Raw genomic sequence first — 20,110 nt, 5'->3', positions numbered from 1 at the left:
GCTGAAAATAAACTACTATACTTGTACTCAAGGCTACTGAGGTTAGAACAGACTATTCACGGTTCCATAATTACACGGCTTGCAGATGAGATGTGGTGGATGATGTGTAGACACTGGGGGTAATGGGTCAGCATGAGGCTTTGAAGTATTTGTTGTTGACTCTCAGAGTTAAGTTGTCTAAATGACAGGAGTTTCACTGATGTTTTAACATTTCTAGCAGGAGGGACGATGTCTCTTGACAAGGAAAAGGGCTGGTATGTTGCTACTGAGTTTATGAGAAGAGTGCTTTTTAATTCTAGAAAGTTCTTGCATATATATTCAATTAACCAACCACAAGCTAATGTTGCAGCTTGGTCAATATATAAATGTTATTTGCAAAGTAAGCACACTTCAGTTGTAGACAGGTTAACAACTGATGCATGGGCAACAGAATTAAACAGTATATCCTGGCAGGGACTTTCTGCTATACCACACAGGGGAAGCTGAGGTTGCTGTGGTTCTGCTCGAGGCTCATGAAGAGAAGATCTGTCTTTACAGTAGGGAATCTGAAATATTATCATGCTATTAATCCAAAGCTAGCCATGAGAAATTTCTTGAAGACTCTCTAACGTGTCAAATGTAGTCTGGAAGGTGGTGTTCTGGAAGAGGGTGGGACCATTAGGCCTGTGTATTGTGGCATAAACATTTAGAAGTCTCTAGCCTGAATGCCTCCTCTGTTTAACTTTGAAGCCAACAAAACTCCTTTGAAAGCTCTCTCTGATCAGAGTTAACAGCATCTTTTCCCCCGTTTGTATTTCCCTGTGCCCCTCTGTGCCTTTCTTACCACTGCTACTGCTGGTGGTTCACTCTTACTGGTACCACTGCTGGTAGTTAGCCACGTATTTCCTCTTTTCTAGTTAGTGTGACGACGGTGAAGACCACATTGTTTGCCCACATTTGTGGGTTTGAAGAAGAAAAAAATAAGTTGATCCAAATACATGGCAGGGACTGCTGGTGGCTGGGTTGCCATGTTAACCCCCACCCCCAGGCGACTTTTATTACTATTACTCATTCATTCCTCTGCGTCGCTGCTTTTCATGGTCACCCTTTCACAGCTTCCCTTTTATGTTAGCATGTCTGTGTGTAGTTGAAACTAAATTAAGTGTGATTTATTCATGATCCCACATGTCCCAATGTTAGTGTTACAATGAGCACATACACTGACTGTGGGCTGACCTTTAAGTTATTATTACTGTTCAAGTCATCCTCGTTCTCTGGTAGTAACTCTTTTCATCATGGGTTAAGGTCTCACAGTGGGCACTGGACGAGCTAATGGAACTAGTTAATGGGAGCAGTTGGCACAGGAGTTCAGTGGGGTTGTACTGAAAGCTATGGAGGGAGCCCTGAGGCCTAGGTCACTCAATTGTCCTACAGACACACACATGCACACAATGTACATCCACATCCCCAGACAGAAACAAATGAGCACACAAAGACTCCCTCTAAACTATTCAACCACAAGCAAAAGGTTGCAGAGGGCAAGCCACAGGGCCTGGTTTTCAACAGAATCTGCGATAAAAAGAACATGGTCTACAGAACATGAGCAGGACAGCATTGGATGCCCCAATTGTAAAATTTAAAAAAAAAAAACTACAAAGCAGCAGACATTATTTGGCACAGTGACAAAAGGCTCGAGTAAATAAACTGAGGTAGGAAAGGTGTGTATGGCTGCAGGAAGGAAAGACAAACTGTGGAATCACTCGATATCAAATAATGCTCACATCTTCTACGTGTTCAAATGGGCTCATTTACTTTAGTTCAAAATCAATTTACCTAAACAACTAGTATCCTTGTTGTTGGGATGATAATAAATTGGAAACTGTTACAATTCCCCAGTTCCAACATTTCAGAAGTGATGATTTGTTGCTTTTCTGTGTGCTATGAACTGCATATCCTCAGCTTTAAGTGTTTGTTGGGCAAAAATATATGTATAATTTCATGACATCATTTAGGAATTTTTCACTATTTCCAGACATTGTTTAGACCAAGCGAGCAAATCGAGTAATTGAAAAAATAATCAGCAGATTAATCAATGATGAAAACAACTGTTGTTTGTAGGCCTAATTCTGATATTGATTGTAGGTCATGTTACTGAGGCATACATGTAATCCAGGGTGGTGACAGCTCATGATCCCACTGATGTGACATGAGCAATGGGTGAGGCGACAGACAGTGACACAGTTGCACCATTTCACTGGAGGGCAGGGCAAGCACATGTGAGGTAGAGGGCTGAAAGCGGGAAATCACATAGCACACACACACACACACGTACATACACGTACACACCATCCTGGGTACCCCTCCTGTTCCTTCCCCCCTGACGCCGAAGCCACTGGCACGATTTCCTGTCCCTTGTTTCCCTCATTGAGAGCCACTCCCTCTTTTCTGAACAAACTTCACAGTCCAGACTCCGAACCTCTGCTTCTACAGCTCGCCTGTATTACAATTAGCCTCACCTAAACAGGCAAGGCCTAATGGCACAGTGCGCACACACACCCAGACAAAGACAAACAAGCTCACTGCGACACACAAGCGCCCGACAGAAACATGCTCAAAGCAGTTTGATCCTTCAAGTGACCTTCTGGTTACAGCGGTTGACTGCATTTTCTAGCATTCCATTTCAAGCTTGCTTTCTGAACCCAGTGTTTCGGCAGAATGAGAGCAGACTGGCTGGCAGGCAGCAGGTTCACCTTGGGTGAAACCAATAGACTAAAGAACCACAAAGTGCTATAAATACCCATCTTGTCAGTATCTGTAACATCAAGCAGCACCAGAACAGAGACACTGCGACAGCTAAAATCCCTGTGATCTACTGAGATGAATTCAGAGTTCTCAGTGAACGGCAGCTGTTTGGCAAGACAGCAAGAGGCAAACAGGCACTATAAAGCACTCGAGATAGGAGACTGATCCTACACATAGACAAACTGCCACAAGAGAACCAATCACTTCACGGCCTGAGTACAAGACAGAGGCAGATACAGAGAGACAGAGAAGCATAAGCAACAGCGTTCTTGTGAGTAAATGGCCTCAAGCAGTGAGGAGTGGTACCACTCTCCCTGTGTTAGAGCGCTGTACAAAGCTGATCTTGTCTGTGGAGCGGGCTACTTGTCATCCTCTTGACACTTAGAGCACACACTGCAGTGGACAAAACTGACAGACAGATGCCAAATAACACAACTCATCCCGCAGTTCAAATGCACTGCGGTGAACCAAACTCCTCGCATTCGGATTGTTTCACAGCTCCTTAAAAATAGGCTTAGATGACAGATGTGTCCGCCACAAAGAGCAAGGCTCGCCCTCGCACAGTCGCTTATAATTAGACAGCGGTTGTTTAAACTATGTCAGCGATGAATAATCCAACACTCACTAAAATAACTTCACTGTTTCTTTTTCAATTCTTTTAATTATCATGCACGCAAACAAAACAATGAACGTGTTTCACTCCCTCTGTGCTGCTGTAGAATGTACATGCCTGTCATTTTGCATGAATACGCTTGAAGAGCTTTCCATTCTCCCGTTTTGGGATTTAAAATGTGCGTCGTAAATTTCTTTCATTGAAAACTTGTGTTCGTGCGTTCCTCTTTAAAAAGCTCTGCATTTATAGTATTCATGCAAAAACACTGATCTTCCTCTTCTCAGATGAGTCTATTGTGGCGTCGTGTTTCTTTTTGAAAAGGGTAACATAAAAATGTTTTCAGATAGTAAGTTTGTGGTTTGACATTTTTTTAACGTGAAGCAGCGTGTCGGAGCAGGACATGAAGTTTGGAGGAAGTTGATTAGACTTAAAAAGAAGGCGAGACAAAGACCACAAGAGGCCCATCACTGAGGATCACTTGGGATCAGGTCTTAATAGTCAGTCTTTAAAACAAACCAACTTAAGTGTAAAATAAAGCGTGAATGTATAAAAATATAGATGTCTGATTTGTTGACCAGTTTTATTAAATCATCAAATCAAATTAATGGCATCTGATGTATTTTTGCTGTCTTAATGATATCTAAAAAGGCTAGATTATGCAGCAGTCCCACTGTGAAGAACGAATGAAAAAAAGTGGCATCTGCATGACTGCATATCATCTCCCACTGACTTTATTGATTGGCTGACGTTCTGTCCTCTGGCCTTCCTGTGCATGCAGGCACAGCAGACATACACAACACGAGGTGGACCCAACAGAATCAGCTTTTTAATCACAGCTGCACAAACTAAAATCAAACACATGTGCATTCAGATTGATGCTAAAAGCAATCCAAAAAAAAAAAAAGAGAAAAAACAGCGGGCACTTTAAAACACATCTGGTGCCATAAAATCATCCATTCAGTGTTTTCAAGTTGCCTTACATCTACGTTTTAAAGGAGAAAAAGTCAGATTGTGCATGATGAGGCTGAAAGCAACAATGCGTCTCTCTCTGCTCGCAGTGTAATTGAATGTAGTCGATCTTTGACCTGTCGAAAAAGAAAAGCATGCTGATGAGATAATTGGAACATCCTATCCGCATCTTTTGCTCCAGCTCCAGCCGTAAGTTGCTGCCGGGGATCAATTTCAACAAGAGTTTATCTGTTATGGATTAACTACAACTAAAAAAAAAAACTCATTCTCACACGGCAGAAGCTGGAGTTCCTTCACTTAAAAAGTGACTAACAGAAATGACCAATGCTCTGGAAAAAAAATCAGATATACTTTGGAAGATAAATAGGAGGGTTTTGCTGAAACTTGGTATCCCTTCCTCAAATAATTGGAAAGAGATCAAACCGTTTTTGTTAGTCTTGGCACAGTCATGAAATGCCTGATCTTTAGCAGCTCTAATGAAGGTTTGAGGGGAGGGGCAGGCTTTCCTTTATTACTATGGTTCTTGTTTTTGTTGTGTCTCGCTTGTTTCTGTGTATTTTTCCTTTTCTACATTTGTTTCACTTATGTTGCGATGCTTATTACAACGGCTTTGCTTGGACAAACTAGATGTCCCATATGTGTTGACTCACAACTGTAACAATGAAAATATTGAGACAATAATGAAACACAAGAAAAAAAGGAAAACACAAGGATCTGTTTGTGAATGAAAGGTTTGTGGTTTTGGTCAAAACTCACATTTGGCACTATTAGTTTAAGATTTAAGAGCAAAATTCTTTCATTCAACTAGAAGAGAAGATGAAGAACATGACATCAAACCGTGTGCTGAATGAAACCTTAAGAGATGTGTTTTCTCTTTCACCTCCTCAGACCACAGTTCACTGATTGCAGGAGCAAACTTAATTGACTCTCGCAAAGCCTTTTACAATTTCCTTAGAAGCTCATAAATCCGCAGGGTTGCATGTTTTATTGCCATTTCAAAAACATATTGTCTCATTCAGGTTGCATGAGGAGGAACATCCAAGAGGAAGTGGGTCAGTGAAGGCAGACAAACATGAAGTCCACTCTGCCTATGGGGCTACAGGCTCGATCGTCGTCACGGACAGAAGAAACATTGTGCATGTCTGCATTAAAGTATGTCATATGGTTTAGGTATGACAAAACGATATCAAACTAAAGATTCATGCACCCGTACTAACACCCACATTTACACACAAACACACACCCACATCTTCCTTGACAACAACGCCGACTTTTTTTGCAAGCCATGTCAACTTCTCTCTCCATTCCTGATTTAGACTGGCGTCGGAAACTGGCAGCAACTGTGGGACATCCCCTTCATTGTGTGCCAGCTCCCTGACCCAGCCATGCCACCCTGGGGTCTGTATGATTTGACACACTCAACACAGCAAACACGCTGGCACATCTTGACATGAAGCCCTTTCTCAGGATCTCCACACTTTCCCTCAGCACTGAGACTGTTGCTCTCAGTCGCACCAAGGCCACACACTATTTTTGACTCTCCCTGCTGCTCACTTTGACTGCTTAGAAACTCGCAGGCATAGAGGCATTTCTTTTCTTCATTCATAATGGTGGCTGTTACTCCATCTGTAAAGCATGCTTGGTAGTCTGCAAGTGCAGTAAATAATTTCGTTTGGGTTTCTTTGCTCAAATCAACATGCTATCACAGATTGGTAATGCATACTACCAATACTCCGTCTTCTTTTGAACAAAACACATGCCAATAACTGGCTCTGGTTTAAAATGGAAATACATCCATATCTTAGAGATCAGTAAGAAATCTTTGGAAAATATAAATCTCAGCAGGCAGGAACATGAACTCAAGTGAAATCTCACTGCAAAACAAGAACTGAGAGAAGAAGCCATGGTGCACATTAGAAGTTTCAGTCGTGTTTCTCAGTTCTGCTTGTTTTAGTTTGAGCATCAAATCAAGAATACTTAACACGTGTACTTCCAACTGCATTTAATTGATGCAATGACTTGCAGGATGCAAACACAGAAACACTGTGAGCGTAGGGATCTATGATTTCCATGATACAGAAAACAAAGGAATTTGATGTTGAAGACAGACTCTACCATACAATGTAGAATATCATGGAAATTGCCGATTGAAATTTTAATCATTCACATGATTAGACATCGTTTCTAAGGAAAAATGTGCTGAAAACACACGGTATCAGCTGCTTATATGAGGGTGGCAAGTGAAATCATCTTCTTGATGATCCTTACTGTGGTTCTTGAGTGCAGTCAAGCCAACTGTGGTATGAGACTATTTACAGTAGTTCAAAACATCAGGAGCAACTCGGCTGTGACTGAACTGAGACCTCCACGTCTGTACTACCATGCAGTCTGTTTGAAACAAATCCCTCACTCTGCTGGTCCCCAGTGAGGTCCATCACAGCCACAGAGACTGTGCAGGTTGGGGTAGACAGACAAGACACACACACCCGTACAAATACTCGAGTCTTAGTGGCCGCTGGGCTGAAATGCACAGATTCATTAGGCAGAGTGTACCACAGACTGCGTGTTTTCAAAACAAGGTATTATGGCACTCGGCACTGTGCAATTACACAATGATGGACTCAACTGCCTTAATTATGGAGCCACAATGTGCTACCGGCTCGCCAGGGTGGATCTGTCCACACAGCTTAACGGGTGAAGCACAAACTCTCTACAAACATTAATAAATCAAACAGTGTAAGCCCCAACATGCCCCATGGTGAAGCAAGGCAGGCAGGTTGGATGTGAAGATTACAGACCCACAGAGTAACCAATACCAATTTTTTGTATTGTGTAACTAGATTAAGATGACAGCAGTCTGACAGATCTTCGCCCGATGAGCCCTGATTAGAGAAGCTATGGCTTCTGTCTACACACTGTGGAGGTGATACGGCAGAGGCAGCATGTGATGGAAGGCTGTGGCCCTGCACAGCAGCCTCTTCGGGCTGGGTCCACCCAAGACTTCAGCAGCGCAAATGAGCACCTTCTATAAAGCCACACGACACAAAAAGCACACAGAGGAATGTCCCCTGCATTTCATTCTGCCAGAGAGCCGATTTTACATTAAAGCTCCAAAACTGGCGACAGCTCGCAACAGCGGCTTTAAACAAAGAAGTGCATGTCCCCAAAAAAACCTAATGCAAGTATGCATTCGTTTCACAAAAAAAACTGTTGAATAAATGCATAGTTTGCCTGAAACTTCTGTGACCGGCTGCAGTAGCTGTGCAAGTCAAACTGAACCCTGTGCTTTAGAATATTTTTTTAGCAGCAGTCTGTGTTCTGGCCTCTTCATTTATCTCAAATAATGCCTGCTCTTCTTGTTTAGGCTCTATGCTAAGAACATCAAAAAGCTCTATCAAGTTTCTTCATTGCTATTATCATTAAAACACCCAAAATTAAATGCAAAAATGTAACCACTTTGGAGGAAATCACTCTCCCGTTTCTCCAGAGCTCCAATCCTGTTTACTCTACAGCAATGTACGAATGACACCATCAATGAGGCAACAGCAAGAGTAGCATTGATCTCATGTTACACCATGCATGCATCAGGAGAAGAACTGCATATATTTGTGCGTCTTTACCTGTGTCCTCATCTAGATCCCCCTGTAGAGAAGAATCTGTGTCCTCTGAGGAGGCCTGGCTCCTCCAGCTTATATTGCCCATCCAAGAGGCCTGAGTCCACACAGCTACTGGTCCAGGAGTGATACCGATCGTTACAGTTTTTGTACACTGAAAACTTGTTGGTCAGGCCTGCATTTTCACAGCTATCACTCAATTGCACAGCTGAGAGTTAGTCACCAACTATCTGGTCCGCGTGATCATTCTTTCTTGAGTCAGTCACACTACACGGCAATTCAGAGGAAAGATCCACAAATAGCACTGAGGGAAGGCAAGAGGAATTGAAAAGTGATGTACTTTTGCCGAGTCGACTGTTTATTAAATCATCTGTCTTGTAAATACGGCTAAAATCACAAAATCCTGCACTCTGAGTGAGGCTGTCTAAGCTGCCATCAGTGGTCCTGGAGAGGGTCCAACCCACGGTTATCTGGTGGGGATGTTCTGAACAGATACGCAGACCTGCGCAGGCCACCTGCGGGAATAAATGACCCGCTCTCTGGCATGTAGGCCAACACACAGAAGAGAAATCAAGGGAAGCATCATCTCAAAAGACATGCCCCTTTGAGAAAGAAGTCTCAAGAGCACAGATGGAAGTGGAGAGATGAATACGACTTCTAAATCAAAGTCGTACTGAATTACACATCAATCTCATCAAAACGATCTTGACGGTTGTCTTTAGCTCCTTGGAAGACGTTCAAGATGTTCAAGGCGGAATGGCCTTGAAAATATTCATGTTACAAAGACCTGATTGCCTTCACAGTCCTCCCAATGCTCATCGATAGCCTCGGTCCAGTCATTACCCAACATGTGATCCATCCATTTCTCTCCCTGATTCTCTCTGTGCAAGGACTCGATTCTCATCAATGCTCTACCTTTCTCCTCCCTCTTTCTTTCTCTCCCTAAGCTCTATTCCCTCCTCTTTTTGCTTTCCCATACACAGCGCACACAAAAAAACTAATTACAACACAGCTGAACCTATATGGGAACAGCAAGCCTCTCATTCTGCGGGAGAGGGAGGGTGAAATGCTTTCCATCAAACCTCAAAATTGCAGCATGTCAAACCAAGACCCATAGCTTGCCCTGTGCAACACTTGGATCACTCATCAGCAATGAGCGTAGACCTAATCATCCGGGGAACCCTTTTGTAATCCTGACTTCTTCAGCTCTTGCTCAGAGTTTTGGTGACTAAGGCATGTGGGGCTTGCTATTTCTGTACACCAGACAAGGAGATATTTCAGTCTGAAGTGATGCAGTAACCACTTAGCAAACTCAAAGCCATCAAAATGACTTACACTTCAGCGTTAACTTTAGGAATGCCTGAGAGTCAACTCTTTGCATTACAGCTAAACCCTGTCAAAGGCAAATACACAAATACGCACTCCCACACTATGCAAGGGGGCAGGGAGCCTAAAATGAGGAAGTGATAGATCAGCTCTGCTGTGACTGGCTACTACCATTGACTGTCCAGTGAGACAGGAGTCTACAGGCTAATAATAAAACACTGCTACTCCCACCACTTTGTTACCAACACTGACATGCCAAAAGTGTTGTGTCACAATCCTAGTCTCTGTGGGGAAATTGAAGGCACGTGAATATTTCAACAACAAAAAGAAAGAAAAACACATACAAAGAAGTCCAAATTAAGGTTTCTTTCCTTTAGTCACAGAGGGGTGTTTATACGTGCATTTCTTGCTGTAATGTCTGATACAAAAATAACATTCAAAGATGTACTTCTCTGATGGAAATATAGCAGTTATCAGCAATACAAGTTTCCTACTGTACCAAGTGACAAATATGCGCTCTAGATCCAGTCATAAGCACAAACACATCTTTTCATAGATATTCCATTACTGCCTTTTTAACGCTGCATGGAAAAAGGCAGCACACATGAGCTTTTAAGCATCTACTGAGAAAAAGTGCACATATTTTGGCAACAATTATATTCTAATTATTAAAACATATTTGTTGTAAGTTGTAGTCAAGCCATTACATTTCAGAATCTTGTGTGAATGAAGATTTCATACACAGGGTGACACCCTTGTCTCAGCCAAAAAAAATGTTAAGTCACACCAGATGTGCGTCTCCAGTGTATTTTTCTACCAGAACGTTTGCCTGAAAAGAGGATGTAGGGTTTCTTCTGCAATGTGAAGCTAAAGGTGTTCACCTTGCTTAGATTCAGTGTAGATTATCCAAAGAATGTGACCATCTCAACAACTGATGTCTGTTGCATTCAATGCATCACTGCCAACTACAACCCTGATTCCACAAAGTTTGGGATGCTGTCTGAAACACAAATAGAGTGTTGATCTTCATTGATTTTTGTTAAAATATCTGTTTATTGTGAATTTGATGTGGCAACATGTTTCAAATAAGTTGGGAGATTTGCAAAAACACCTGTACAGCTGACAGTATCATGATTGGGTATGAAAGGGGCATCCTGGAAAGGCTCAGTCGTTCACAAGCGAGGATGGAGCGAGGTTCACCACTTTGTGAGCACATGATTGTAAAAAAGGATATTACTACATGGGTTTGGGAACACTTCGTAAAACTGTTCTTGGTGAACAGTTTATTTGTAAATGATCGCATTCTATCTTTATTTACATTTTATACAGCGTCCCAACCATTTCGAATCTGGGTTGTATAACTGCAACAGTGAATTCATTCCAGGGCATCTAAGTAGGCCATTAAAAGCATTATGATAGAGAAATACACATGCTAAACATTCAATGGCAGTTTCAATAATTTCAGGAAGCTTTCACAAACGTGCTGAAGTACAAAGCCTGTCAACAGAGTCAACTGAATGGCTCAGTGGGAGAGGCACATTACAGCACAGTAAACAGCTAAAATAAGTCTCTGCACTAAAACATGGTATATCAGAGATAATGAGCAGTAGGTGTTTTTATTTTCCATACAAAATAAGCATGCTCAACCCTTTCAATATCACTCATCATTAGCTGGTTTTGCACTGATGAGAAAAAAATATTTTCTGGGTACATTTAAACAAGTCCAGCACAGTGCACGAAGTGCCAACTCACAAACAAAAACAACACTCCCACATTTTCAGTCTTCTCCATCCAGTTCATTTTCTCTGATTCTGGCACTGCGATGAGTTTGGCTGTCTGCTGCTGTTGGCTTATGGGCAATGCCATCACAGACACTGAATCTGTTTATGGATTACAGTCTGGGCTGCCTGCGTGATGAAGTCATGTGGGTGCGTATACAGAGAATGGGGTTCAGTGTTGAAACTGACACAAGAACCACCCACATGATACCCTCGGAGGTGACATCCTCACTAAGCTCCACACATCTGGGTGCGGAGGCGAATCTGAACAGGTATCAGCCCCCCTCAAGAGAAGACAAGTCAGTGACAGCAGGACACAGTATCCACGGTGATTAGGGAGTCTGTTGATGCAGCGAGTGACTCCGGAAGAAATGCTGGCTATAAGTCTCCAGCTGGAGCTTGGTGTCCATGTGTGCATTGATTGTCCTACTTGTCCTACATGCTATGGTAACCATTTCGGCAGAAACACATCACTATTTAAACCTTCACCCGTGACTATATGCACGTGCAGGAATCCCTACTTACAGGCCTGAACTTTATTTCTCCAAATCTTTTGCATTTTAAATTGCTCCTCGAGGCACCAGTGAATTAATCTCCTTCTGTCAAAGTCTAAAACGGTCCCTTTTCTGTAGAGTCTCCACAGCCTAAGCCCACACAGACAACAGGCTCCTTTTAACACTGGCTATTCCTCCAATCCTTACCCACATTCTCTCTCGCTCTCTCTGAGGAAAAGGCTTAACAGGCTGACACTGAAACTACGTCTGCTGCACAGCTTTTCAGTGCTACCCTGAGTCCCCAGCTTTGCCCCCTCATTCCATTTTACCAGCATCCAGCATAGCGCGTCCCCTGGGTTCATATTTGGGATGGATGGGTACATGTGGAAAAGGGCAAAGACAGCGAGGCCAACAAGTGATCCGGTAAACACCACCAGGAAGCGGATCCACATGAGACAATGGGCGCAAGAGACGAGTGATGGATTGGGGTTTGCAGTGACTATTATCCACATACACTGGAGCATTTATTTACTTTTAACTTATTGAACCAGAATAAAAAAATACACTGCCTCTCAGTTTTCACTTAGCTGTGACCATATGTAGTCATCTGTCTGCAAGACACGAAAGGAATCGGAAACTTTTACGCCTATGAAGAATGACTGAGCTGGTGGTGGATGACACTCCCTCCCCGCCTGTTACTGTGTGTGTGTGTGTGTGTGTGTGTGTGTGTGTGTGTGTGTGTCCTTTTACTGCAGGCATCACTGGACTGTATGTGGAGCGAAGCAGGGAGACAGCTGCTGGAGTGGGATGCAACTGTGGCTGGCGGGTATAAAGTTTCCTTCCAAAAGGCATATCCGAGACCACCCTGTTTCCCCCTCATACCCGCTCTGCTGAGCTTTATCTGCATTTGGAGCTGCACACAAAACGAACGGCAAACGGACGCAACGAGGGTCGAAGCGAGGAAAAATGCCACGTGCACAACGTTGAAATCAACACAACACAAACACACACACACGGTCGTCTTGGGCGTGAACGCGTTACAACTCCAGTGTACCAGGCAACAACGTAGCTAGCATTAGCTCGTGAAAAGCTAGCCCTTAGCTGCTGCTAGCTACCGTTATAAACCCATCTGAAATGCGAGTTAACGGCCAATTGTGAAGCTGAAAAATAATTTCAAACGCCACATGCTCATTTATCCAGTGATTTTTTTTTAATGTTTCTTCCAGGATGAAAAGTAGAGATTTGTTCTTGAATGTTAGCGATGCTCTCAAACAATCAAACCGTGGTATATTTACGAGCTGAGCTGAGAGTGAATGGTGAAATGCCGGTGAAGTACCATATAAGCTATAGACTGATAGCACGTTTAAACGGTATTCTTTAAGCTAGCTGGACCCACGACATCTATCTGGCTGAATTGCCAGAGTAGTAACACGCTATTCATTTACTGCTCAGTTAACAGTTAACCAGCTATCTCTAACGTTAGTCAGCATGAAGGCTGAAACAGCACAGAAAAGCCATTTACTCCAGCGAGTAACATTAGCTAAACCAAGCTAGCTCGCACGGCGACGCTTTATTTTAACTGGATAGCCGAGAAAAGAAGAATCCGTAAGGCCCAATTAAACCACCATTTACACTGGACATATTCGTCCAACGTTCTTTGGAGACCCCTTTAGTATTGCTCTATAGACCCCACATTTGATATACCAGTGCCCCGTGTTAGGAATACCGTTATACAGTATCCCGAGGTGGAGCAGTGTGGCTGAGTCTAGCCGGGCAGGACTTACCTTGCTTGCTCTCTATTTTTCCCGACATTTTCGTAGCCAGCAGCTGTGATCCCACTCGCAGTTCAACAAAACGTTAGCTACAGTCGAGCCTCGCCGTATGTCTCCTCCGATTATTCCCTCATTTTCGATAAACTGTTGTGTCCATGAGATGATTCCACCGGGGTTAACAGAATATATTTATAGGCTACACACATTGGTACGGTCAGAAACTGTCTCAGTCCGTCTCCGGGTAATTTTCACTGGATCCACACACGCGCGCACACTCACACACACACCGCACACACGTTAATGTGTTGAACCTCGGCTCGGGCAGAGACCTCATCCAGGGTAACAGCGCCCCCTCGCGTCAGGAATTAGCTACGGCAATCTGTCAACAAGGGGATGGGCGTGTTTCAATTTCAATTGTGACAAACCAGTGTTTGTCTGTTTCCAGGGCTGGACGCGAGTGTGGCACATTTGTGGGGAGCATGGATGATTCACACAGAGCTACCAAGTGTTGCACAGGGAGGCATAAACTAAACCCTCCGTCTTTTGCATGCATACAATGACACTATGCAAATTCACCACTTATTAAAATTGAGTGGTGTGTGCAAAATTTAGCTCCGACATAGGCAGTGGCGAAAGACGTACGTAGAAATAGCACCAAAATATACTTAAAGTACGGAAAATAAAAGCACTAATTGTGCAGAATGACCCATTTCAGAGTCATGTATTTTACATTATTTGATTATAGTTATTGGTGCATTAATGTGTGTCCCAATTAAATGTTGCAGCTGGTAAATATAATTTTAAATACTGTATATACTCCTGCGTAACTCTGTAATTTATTTGTACTTGAGTAAATGTACTTAGTTACTTTTCACCACTGCACATAGACGTCTGCGAAGATGTAAAATCTTTGCATCTATGCGAATATGAACTTGAAAGAATGTCTTGAAAAAGCCAGTTGAGCAGGTCTGAAGCTAAACAACCATCAGAGGCCAGGAGAGATAAGCCACATTTAAAATACAGATTAAAGGGATCCTCAACAACACTGGTTTGTCAAATTTCAACAATAAGCTTCAAAATAAATTTAAAAGATGTCATTCTCCAGGCTACATTCACTATGGATGCAATGTTCATTAGGGTACACTGGTTATATTAATTTGTCTCTGCTTCCCCAATTTCCTCATGAAAAAAAAGCCTCCCTGTGGCAGTCTCTACAAAGCAATGTATTCCTCTCATTGTTTACGAATAGCCTCATTTTAAAGCTTTTTTCCTTGTCACCTGTATCTTTGTTGTTATTTGTTATTTCCCTAAAAGCCATGTGCAGTTTTCTTTTTTTTTTTTTTCATCTATGCAGTTTTTCTTGATCCAGATCCAGGCCCTTCATAGCTCTCCAGTGCCTTCCACATGCTACCACCAAGGCTGGTCTTCTTTTGTGCACATCTGCTGGGTAAGGTTAAGGAATGTCCTCGTACGACAGCTCTGACTCTCAGACATTTCAGATTTCAATCTTCAGTGTGTGCACGGCATCTCCCTCAGGAAGTTATTTAGCTGACGTGGTCAGCCAACCAGATCTTGGATTGTATCTCACTTTGTGATCAGTTTAGATAGTAGTTGACTGCCTGAGGTCATTAAATATATGTTATGAACTCTGTGAAATAGCAAACTTTTCATACAAACATAATAATGTTTTGTTTCTTAAAAGTGTTTTTATTGTTATGATGCTAGCAGAGGTGGTCTTTGTCCCAGGTGAGGTGGTCCACCTCTGTTTTAAAACACTGCTAGAAATCTTGATGTCTGTCTTGGCGTCCTCACTGGTCATATCAGCGAGGACATCAGCTCCAACTGTTACATCTAAAAGCAGAAGTCAGTGTATATATGTTCCTCTATAAGTTCCTCACTTCACTTTAACAAATGAATGGAAAAAATACATTTACAGTCTGTTGGTGTCTGTACAATGAGCTCAGGTCTGTAGCCATCACATTTTTTTAACCTGCGAGTTAGTTGCAAATATTCATATTTTAATGAAATATAATCCTACCCAGCGACAAAATGGTTCATTTTTAAGTTTAATTTGACTTTGACTTGTGGTTGAAAAGTGTGTCTGGCCATATGCAGCTTGAATGGAAGCACAGAGCCCCCTGTTGGGCAGACTAAGACCATGACTTCATGCACAGCAGCTTTGTTTTTTTGTTTTTTTTTCTCCCATCATTCCTGTACTACAATGTGTTCTTATGGCAGGAAAATGAAAGGAGTAAAGCAGAAGAGAGCGGAGAGGATGACTTCAAATTTAACTCTGATTTCTGTAAACTGCTGACTATGGCTTTTGCCTATTTAGTACTGCACATTATCCATTAAGGAGCAAGCATCAAGATTATGTCTCTGGCACATCAAGACGAACCAAGTGCGCCCTGTCATCTTTTTTATGAATAATTGATCTGACTGTCTACATCCTCTGAGTGATCTGGGTCAGCCTGTATGCTTGCAACGCACTTGTGGAAGCAGAGGCATGTATTAAAATACTGACATAGGGGGTTCGTTACATATTGTTAGAGGCTTTGTGCAGCTTACCTCATCATCAACTGCATTTAATCAGCTCTCAAAATGGGGCCTCGAGAGTCAAGGGTTCGTATTTGCACTGGCTGTCATTATGCCTGCTCCCTTGTGCTCTTGCTTGCACAGCAGAAACCACACCCATATAACAAGTGCGAAGTGCTTTCTGTATGAGTGTGTGCGCTAGTGGGAATGTGTGGGTGTGTGTGGAGGAGGGGAAGGAGCGGAATACCTTCCCTGAGGCTATGATAAAGTCACACAGGGAAGACAATGAACTCCTCAGCAGTGGCAGACTTGTCAGGGCAGGATAGGCCTCACGGTGCAATCAGAGCGGGCCTGTTCTGCATGTCTTAGCTTTTCCTTGACAGGCTGCATTCAGTGTGTCAGTGGTGTAATTTGAACCAGGAGCTGTCTAAATCAAAGGTCGTTTACCCAGTTTGACTTCAAAATATTGGCTTCACAAGCCAGTGCGGGCCTCGCTGTCATAAAGACAAACGCTTGTTCGCTCTAATGAGGATGTGGGATGGAGGGATGAGAGGTTTTGTACTGGTGGATATCTGCCACGTGTGACAGCGGGCAGATGACTGACATCCACCAGTTTTCAGGTCATGTTTCATTTTGTCATTCAGGTCACACAGGTATCATGACCATGCACTGTGGCTCTTTGCTGCCATCTATTGGCCACGGAGCACAATGCAAACCAGACGCTGCCATTACACTTTCCGCCACAAGGTGGTGCTCATGAACTAGTGATCATTCTTGCACGCTGCAGCTCAGCTATAGGCACCCTGTGGAGGTTTAATTGTGGCAATGTATGTGCAGGTAGGGAGTGCTGATGGAATGTAATTTGAGAGGGATTATCTCAACGTAACCGAATCTGGCTTTACAAGGATGAAATTGCTGTTTTCTTGACGAGAGTCACTGAAATGATAAAGTGGAGCCGAAAGCAGAATGTAGATGAGACTGACACGACCTACAAGGAAAGTCAATAATAAATGCGTGAGTTAAATCCTTATATGGTTAATAAGATGTCATATACTTTATGCCAACTTCACGCTGCTGCCTAAGTGATAACTATTCCGAACTGCAGCACATTATCGAAACAGGCATCAATCAATCACCACGCTTAAATATTCAGGGTCGAAATGCATAATGAATGTGGGAAGGTTCATACTGGTTCACACTGGGAAGCTTCACACTGGGCTTAGAGTCTGATCAGGTCTGCTGCGGGCTGGAGACGGTTCACGGCAGACAGGGCAAAGAAAGGAGAAGCGAGACGGTTTTGTTAGCCGTGAGTTGTCAGTGGGAGCGGGGAGAAGAACGGCGTTTGATCTCGGCGGCGGTGGGCGTGTGATGCAGAGCTCAAACACAGTTTAAGGCTCTGTTAACCTTGGCCAGCGGTCAGGCCCCTCCGTCTGTCTCACATCTGAGAGTTGGGGAAAGAGGGAGGGGATCAGCGAGGCTTAAATGACTGAATACATTTAACTGAGAAGGAGGGGGAAAGTACCTCCACAGCAACTGGGGTCCTCTGTCTTTGGCCCTTTTGTTAACATACAGTGCAGTGATTTTTCAAGTGAGCTTTTCATGGTGGAATTAAAATGGATGGTTTGAGCTATCAATACGGGGGTTAGACACAAGTCAGTGGAGATTGAGGATAGAGAGGCGTTGGATGAAGAGGACAAGATGTCTAGGTCATAACCTACTCAATACTGCATGAGATAAGAGCACTCTGTCAGTGCCACAAACAAACACATGGAGATACATGTTGACAAGGTCGGGAAAATTAGATGGAGGGTCGTTGACGGGAGCTATGGAAAAACAAACAGGGCCGCACGCTCTTTCCAGTGCGCACATAAAACGAAAAGTACATATTAACACAAATCGTAAAACACACAAGTTTTCCCACAGTAAACTTTATATAGGACAGGACACACACACACGTACTGTAACTGTGTGCGCACATTTGTGGATGCATACACACTCTAACACGGAGGAATTATTTATGTGCTGAGACAGGCATTGTTGCGCTGCTCTTTGGAGCGCTACAGGGCGGCGGCCCAGGCTTTTGGAAAGCACAGCTGCTTGCCTTTCAAGAACGCTCCGTCCTATCACCATGACAGTGAAGGTCTCACTCTCTCACCACCCTCCTCTCCTCTACTGCCTCCCTCCTCTCCATTTCTCTCGGTGCTTTCAAACGGCAGGTCCAGGCCGGCCTTCGTTGTGGGAGCCTCCGCGCCACTGTGCCGGTCCTCCCGGTGCTCCTGATTGACATTTAACTCCGAGGCCGGGGTAAAGAGGGCCAAAGAGCATGAAATGAGACCGGCCGCAGGGGTGCACAGTGAGACTTGACCACTCCCTATTTCACACCTCCACCTCCATTAGCTGCTGAGTCCCTGGGGTCTGCAGGCGCCCTCAGCCGGAGAGGTGAGCTGGTGTAAAAGCACAAAGCGCAGGAGTGTATAGGCCAAGCGTGTGATGTAGTGACACAGACAACAATTACACTTCCTTAGATTATCATCTTTGCAGTGAGCTTTCTTTCCACCTCTTTCTTGCCACTTTGGAGGGCTAAATGTCAGCGTTCATCCTTTCCTTTATTGTGCTCAGCAGGTCTGAGGCATTTAAAGGGTGTTCGAGGATATTACTTCACTGACACTAATCATTCTTTTCTATTGCACACATCTTGTCTAATATCACTGAAGTGTTTACCCTCCTTTAGGTACCTCCCTGCACTGGATTTCATGCTTAAGATTTAGTGTTTTAGTGACATTTAAACTGCATCACGCACCTTTTTTTGTGTGTCTCTGTAAAATCTGCCCTCTGCCTCCTCATCGCACTATTTCAGTGTGTAATCCTGGCCAGCGGCTCTGGTAGGTGTTATGAGTGGATGTGGCAGTTGACCAGGATGCGTCACTGTCTATTCACACTAGTCCAGCCCAGTTCTGACAGGAGCATGTTATTATGAACTAGGTGTGGAGTGAGACAGTCTGGTCCGTGGGTGTTACACTTAAGTTCATGCCAGCTCCGGGGTGAGGGGGGGTCACTGTACGGCTGGCCTGAAAAGTCCTGCAACATGGCTCGGCTGCCCAGCTATCCAACATACAATCCACACAAGGGCCATTTAACAGGATCAGTGATTAAGGCTGTGAGTAATTGAATTAGGATTGTGCAGCCCGGAGCTAAAGCTGCCTAACAGAGACTTGGACGGAATAAGATGAAGAAGTTTGTGGGTAAAGTGAGAGAGGTGAGACGAGCCCACACGATGTTTAACCCGTAACTAATGATTCCAGATTTGAGTCATTAATCAAACAGTCACACAGCATAAAGTGAAGGAAACTTTAGCGAAGTCAAAAGTCACATTTACAGTTCTTTGGAGTACTGAATTTGTCTGTGTATATGCTCATTCATAAATAAATGCCACAATAAACACTGAAAGCAGGACCTTTTCTTTGCATATTTCATTATTTCTAACTGGGATTTGGCTGCATTTATACTGGAAAAGTGACAGAATTACATTCAGTTGCTCAGTAAGCATGCCCACCTTTGAGACCCTCAGCAGTCCAACACTCACACAGGCTACATCTTTAAAATCTCTTTTTAAAGCTAAAAAATGAATATTTAATATGTTTTCTGGATTTTATCCCCCCTCCCCGCCATGTCACAGTTTAAAGTTTATCTTATTCCCCCTGTTTTAATGTCGTTTGCATTGTTTTGTAAAGCACTTTGTAACCTCGTTGAGAAAAAATGCTATGAAAATAAAATATATAAATAAAATAACATAAATTCACTTGAATATTGAGCATCATGTCGGTGCCGGATCCACTCGCAGCAGGGAGCACATAAATTCTCCATAGTGATGAGACAGCTCCATGAGTATTAAACACAGTTCAATATTAAATGTTTGGGGAAAAAAACAAAACATTTTTGCTTTCTCTTTGTTAAATTTTCAAAAGTGGCAGCAGCGTTCAAAAAAGGTTTGTATCATTGTTAGTACAAAACAGCAAAGTGCATGAATTTCTTGAACATTTACTGCCAAAGCTGTATGAAGTTTGGTACATGGAGAAAATTGTGTAAATAGTGTGGAAGTGGCACACATTTTAAGTCGGGTCTAATCGCTCGCGCTGCCTCGAAAAAATACACTGTGACAGGCCATTATTAATGTAGCACTGCCCCACTTACCTACACACACACACGCAAACACACACGTGCTTGCAGT

The 20,110-nt window shown here is 43.2% G+C and overlaps 1 protein-coding gene across 9 annotated transcripts in view; it reads right to left on the bottom strand.

Annotated features, from left to right (window-relative positions):
* rapgef1b (Rap guanine nucleotide exchange factor (GEF) 1b) overlaps window positions 1–13,688 on the bottom strand; it is a 41,198-nt gene extending 27,510 nt beyond the window's left edge. For 3 of the 9 annotated variants that reach the window (XM_070988537.1, XM_070988539.1, XM_070988542.1), the window contains exon 1: window positions 13,360–13,630. In XM_070988537.1, the coding sequence (XP_070844638.1) occupies window positions 13,360–13,387 (28 nt within the window). In that variant the 5' untranslated portion in view covers window positions 13,388–13,630. Of the gene's footprint in view, window positions 1–13,359 lie in introns of all 9 variants that reach the window. The other 6 variants (XM_070988535.1, XM_070988540.1, XM_070988541.1 and 3 more) reach the window with 4 other exon arrangements.
* Window positions 13,689–20,110: the final 6,422 nt, after the last annotated feature.

This window comes from Chaetodon trifascialis, chromosome 20 (genome assembly GCF_039877785.1).
Source record: "Chaetodon trifascialis isolate fChaTrf1 chromosome 20, fChaTrf1.hap1, whole genome shotgun sequence".
Lineage (NCBI taxonomy): Eukaryota > Metazoa > Chordata > Actinopteri > Chaetodontiformes > Chaetodontidae > Chaetodon > Chaetodon trifascialis.
The sequence above is the reverse complement of the archived record's forward strand: the minus strand, read 5'-3'. Positions and strand labels throughout refer to the sequence as shown.